We start from the raw sequence: 4,224 nt of genomic DNA on the forward strand, positions 1-4,224 counted from the left end.
GATCTTCGGGGCCTACGGGGCCGGACCACTGCTGGTGGTGGGATGGCGGCGGGTGGTGGGTGGGTCGTTGGCGCTCGCCGCCGCCCTGCCATGCCCCGTCACCTTCCAGAGCTCCCTCCTAGCCACCCACCCAGCCACCCAACCACCCAACCACACACCCCCACGGTATCCCGAGGTACAGGTATCCCTGCTGGACCTGGGAGGCAAGGACCCAGCCCTGCGCCTGCGCGCCGCCAACCTGCTGGGCCTGCTGGTGCGACACGCGTCCAGCGTCAACGCGGGGCTGGCGGAGGCAGGTGGGTGGCCTTGCGGCGGCCTTGCGGGTGAAGCGGCGGCAAGCCGTCCCCCCCGGGCCCTGCACTGCAAGCAGCAAGCTGGCTCTCATTGTGGCTGACGTGGCGGGGGGCGCCTCTGCTCCGCTGGCGCCCGTCTTTCCATAGAAACCCGCTTGCCCCCCTCCGCCGCTGCTCATATGCCCGCAGGCGCGTGCCGGGCCCTGGCCGCCGCCGTGCGCCAGATGGAGGACGCGGGACTGCAGCGGCGGGCCGCCGCCGCGCTGGGGGAGCTCCTCTTTTACGCAGACAGCCAGCACAGGGACGCGGCAGGGGGCTGCTCTGGCGCCTCTGGCGGCCCTGGGACGCCAGCCCAGGGTCTGCCCCCCTGGGACCTCACAACAGATGCCGTGCAGCGGCTGGCGGGGCTGCTGCAGGCGGGGCAGGACGAGGTGGCGCAGGTGTGTGTGTGTGTGTGGGGGGGGTGAGGCTGGTACGGCGGTGGTGGGGCCGGTTGTGGTGGTGGCGGTGGCGGGGGTGAGCCGGGACAGTGGCGGTGGTGGTGGCGGCTGAAGCAGGCAGCGCAGGGGCAGCTCGGCACCAGGGATGCACGCACATCAGAATGTGTCGCACCCTCTCCTCCCTCCGCCCATCCCGCCTCAGCCCCTCTCCTGCCTCCGCATGCTGACTGCTTGCCCAACCTGCCGCCCCCGTGCCCCGCCGCCGCCCGCGTCGCCCCTTCGGCGCAGCACTACGCCGCCAAGGCGCTGGAAAACGTGTTTGGGCTGGGTGGCCCCTGGGCACAGCAGCTGGCGAGCGCGGAGACGGCGGGGCGCCTGGCGCAGGTGGGGCGGGTGGCCGGCTGCGGGCCGGACGCTCTGTGGACCGGCCTTCGTCCTTTCTGCCTGTTACCAATCACCGCATGCAAACGATGACCGCATGCCAAGAAGAGGCACCCGCTCACGCCTGCAGCTCGTGGACAGCAAGCTGCCAGATGTACTGCGCGGTACCGCCGCCTCGGCCCTCTGCCGCCTGCTGCGCTGCCAGCCGGGCTGCCTGGCGTCGTTTGTGGAGGCGGGGGGATTGGACCTGGTGGCTGCGGGTGAGCTGGGGCGCAGGGGCGGGGCCCGGCAGCAGGCAGGGTGGGTGGAGGAGCGGCAGCGCTGCCAGCCAGGCAGGGCGACGCAGGCTGCTGGCGGCGCACTTGCCGACCGCGCGCTCTTGCCCGCCGCGCCGCCGCTTTGGTCCGCCCGCTGCCCCCCTCCCCCTGCAGGCCTGGCCGACGGCAGCCCGCGCGTGCAGCAGGCGTGTGTGACCATCCTGGCGCAGCTGCTTTGCTCGCGCCAGCTGGCGGCGGGCGTGGGGGAGCTGTGCCTGGGGGATGAGGCTGTGCTGGAGGGGCTGAATGGCCTGCTGGACAATGCGGGTGAGCCTAGCAGGGACTGCGGGCAGTGTCCGGGACGGGGTGGCCAGCCTGTGGTGTGTCGCATGTGCGGCATGCCGCGGTGCATGTCGCGCGCTTGGGGGCAGCTGCAGGAGCGCCCACCCAGCCAACCGCCCGCCACCCCCTGCCCGCCCTGCAGCCGAGATGCTGCAAGCCAAGGCGCTGGTGGCGCTGGGCCTGCTGTGCCGCAGCCCCGCGGGCCTCGTCGCCGTCGTCTCCTGGCACGGCCTGCTGCCCCAGATCGAGCGGCTGTGCTCTAAAGAGCGCCAGGGCTCCGCAGCAGGCAGCTCGGAGCAGTACATGGCGGCCGCGGTGGCCGGCTTCCTGCAGCAGCTGTCGGGCAACGCGGTGCCGCTGCTGCGGCAGGCCGCGGCCGCGGCCCGCGCCGCGACCGCCAGCGCTGGCGCCGCCGGCGGCGGCGGCAGCGGCGGCGCCGGCAGCGGCGGCGGCGTGCTGCAGCCTCTGGAGGCCCTGCAGCAGCTGCTGTCGTCTGTGGCCTTCCGCCAGGTGGTGGTGTGCGACGGGCTCATCACGGGTCTGGCAGACCTGCTGACCCGAGAGCTGAGCAGCAGCGGCAGCAGCGCCGCCTCCGCGCTGCATCAGGAGCTCAAGGCGAGTGCGGGGTGCCGACTGCGCCTGCGTGCTGCCGCTGCTGCGCGCCCTCTGCTTTGCCCTCGCAGGCGCGGCCAAGGCACCGGTCTCTCCCTCTGTAATGCCAGCTGGAGTGCCAGCTGGATCCCTCGCACCGACCCTGCCGGCCAGCCAGCCTCCCCCGCCGCTTATAGCAGGCCCACGGGTTGAACGCCATCGACGCCATCTGCTCCCACCCGGAGCTCCTGATCGACCACTATGCCACAGTGCTGAGCCACCTGCTGCCCGCCCTGTCCGCGGCAGGTGGGGTGCCTGCGCAGATGTCTGCGCAGCACCTGACACAAGCGCCGCAGGCGGGACTGGCCCCGCCGCCGCCGCCGCCCGCCGCGGTTACCACCATGGCTCCACTGGCCACCATTGTGTCCGCCCACCCAGCCTCTGCCTTCCTGGCCCCGACCCCGACCCCGACCCTGCCCCCGCCCCTGCCGCTGCCGCTGCCGCTGCCACTGCCCTGCAGTCGCCAGCCAGCGAGAGACGCCTGACACCCGCTTCTGCTGCCTCAAGCTGCTGTGTGACGTCGTGCTGCAGGCGAGGCCGGCCAGGCAGCGGCCAGGCCTTTCTTGCTGCCGTGGCCGCCGCCGCCCATGCCGCTTCCCTCCGACGCCCGCCCGCCTGCCTGCCTGCCCGCATTTCATGGGTTCCTCGCACATCCGGCGCCCACTCTCCCCTTCAACCTTCCTCCCGCAGTTTGTGAACGAGCCCCGCCTCTACATCAGCGCAACCGAGTCGGAGCACACCACCGCAGGTGGGTGCGGTGGCGGTGCCGGCGCTGCCGCCATCCGAGCGTGGGGCCCAGCGCTGCCCCCCGCTACCCCCCCTCGGCTGGTGGAGCGGCATTGGGCATACTGCAGGCCGGCAGCTCTCCCCTAGGCCGCCCCCGCTGACAGCGCACACACGCCATCACACTCACACATTACACCCGCACCAACCCACCCTACCCCCAACCCTGATCTGGTACCCACCCCTCTTGATGCCCCCGCAGACTCGGGGATTGCCAACCAGCTGATCGACGCCGCGGTGGCGCAGTATGTGCTGCCGCTCATGCCCGCTCTGTTTGCCGACGAGGACCCCATGCCCCTGTGAGCTGCCGGCACAGGCGCACCCCAGGGTCAGGCGCAGGGCAGCGGTCGGCGGGGGCATTGTGGCAGGGGTGTTGGTGGCGGTGGCATGGCGTGTGCGGCGGCATGTGTGGCTGTCGGACTGCGTGAGTGCTCATTGTTTTGTGTGTGCTCAGCGTGCATAAATGACGCCGCCCCGCCGCCCCGCGCGCCCCAGGTACGCGCTCAAGCTGCTGGGCGCGCTGCTGGAGTTCAACACGCGCTGGGTGGGCGACGTGGCGGCGGCAGGCCTGGCTGGCAGGTGGGCCGCGCTTGGCTTTGGGGGCGGCCTGGGCGGGCTGGGCAGGGCAGCACGCGGCACCAGGGTGGCTCCCTGCCACCACCTCGCCCCCTTTCCATCCACAAAACCCTGGCCGGTCGTCCTCCCGCCGCATGGCAGCACCCCACCACGCACCCACACCCCGCTCCTGTCACCCACCCCAAGCCGTCCCCGCACATTACCTGCTACCCTCCCTTTGAAGTTTCCCACAACCACACCCACTCCCACACCCTCACACACACACACACACACACACACACACACCACACCGCACACTCGCAGGTTCTTCGAGTGGCTGTCCATCGCCCACCCCCACAACAATGTGCACAACATGCGCCTGTGCCGCCTGGTGGCCGACGCCAAGGTGCTGCCGCCAGAGGCGCTGGCTGAGCTGCAGGCGGTGGACCGGGTGAGTGCGCCGCTTGCTGGTGGTGGTGGTGGTGGGGGGGGGGGGTGCTTGGTGTTGGCATGTGGACCGGG

At 71.8% G+C, this 4,224-nt stretch overlaps 2 protein-coding genes across 2 annotated transcripts in view; both read left to right on the forward strand.

Moving 5' to 3' along the window:
* Nucleotides 1-3,450, forward strand: part of CHLNCDRAFT_141668 (hypothetical protein) — a gene marked incomplete at both ends in the record, with an annotated part of 7,464 nt that extends 4,014 nt beyond the window's left edge. The window contains 11 exons of the mRNA XM_005842913.1: nucleotides 135-296; nucleotides 483-733; nucleotides 1,022-1,117; nucleotides 1,245-1,374; nucleotides 1,546-1,698; nucleotides 1,856-2,332; nucleotides 2,397-2,425; nucleotides 2,505-2,610; nucleotides 2,825-2,886; nucleotides 3,055-3,112; nucleotides 3,350-3,450. Coding sequence (XP_005842975.1) covers nucleotides 135-296; nucleotides 483-733; nucleotides 1,022-1,117; nucleotides 1,245-1,374; nucleotides 1,546-1,698; nucleotides 1,856-2,332; nucleotides 2,397-2,425; nucleotides 2,505-2,610; nucleotides 2,825-2,886; nucleotides 3,055-3,112; nucleotides 3,350-3,450 — 1,625 coding nt within the window. The remainder of the gene's footprint in view (nucleotides 1-134; nucleotides 297-482; nucleotides 734-1,021; nucleotides 1,118-1,244; nucleotides 1,375-1,545; nucleotides 1,699-1,855; nucleotides 2,333-2,396; nucleotides 2,426-2,504; nucleotides 2,611-2,824; nucleotides 2,887-3,054; nucleotides 3,113-3,349) is intronic.
* A 160-nt stretch (nucleotides 3,451-3,610) lies between these two features.
* Nucleotides 3,611-4,224, forward strand: part of CHLNCDRAFT_141669 (hypothetical protein) — a gene marked incomplete at both ends in the record, with an annotated part of 1,671 nt that continues 1,057 nt past the window's right edge. Inside the window, 2 exons of the mRNA XM_005842914.1 lie at nucleotides 3,611-3,726; nucleotides 4,027-4,153. Of these exons, the coding sequence (XP_005842976.1) occupies nucleotides 3,611-3,726; nucleotides 4,027-4,153 (243 nt within the window). The remainder of the gene's footprint in view (nucleotides 3,727-4,026; nucleotides 4,154-4,224) is intronic.

The sequence above is a fragment of the Chlorella variabilis genome, assembly GCF_000147415.1.
Source record: "Chlorella variabilis unplaced genomic scaffold CHLNCscaffold_37, whole genome shotgun sequence".
Lineage (NCBI taxonomy): Eukaryota > Viridiplantae > Chlorophyta > Trebouxiophyceae > Chlorellales > Chlorellaceae > Chlorella > Chlorella variabilis.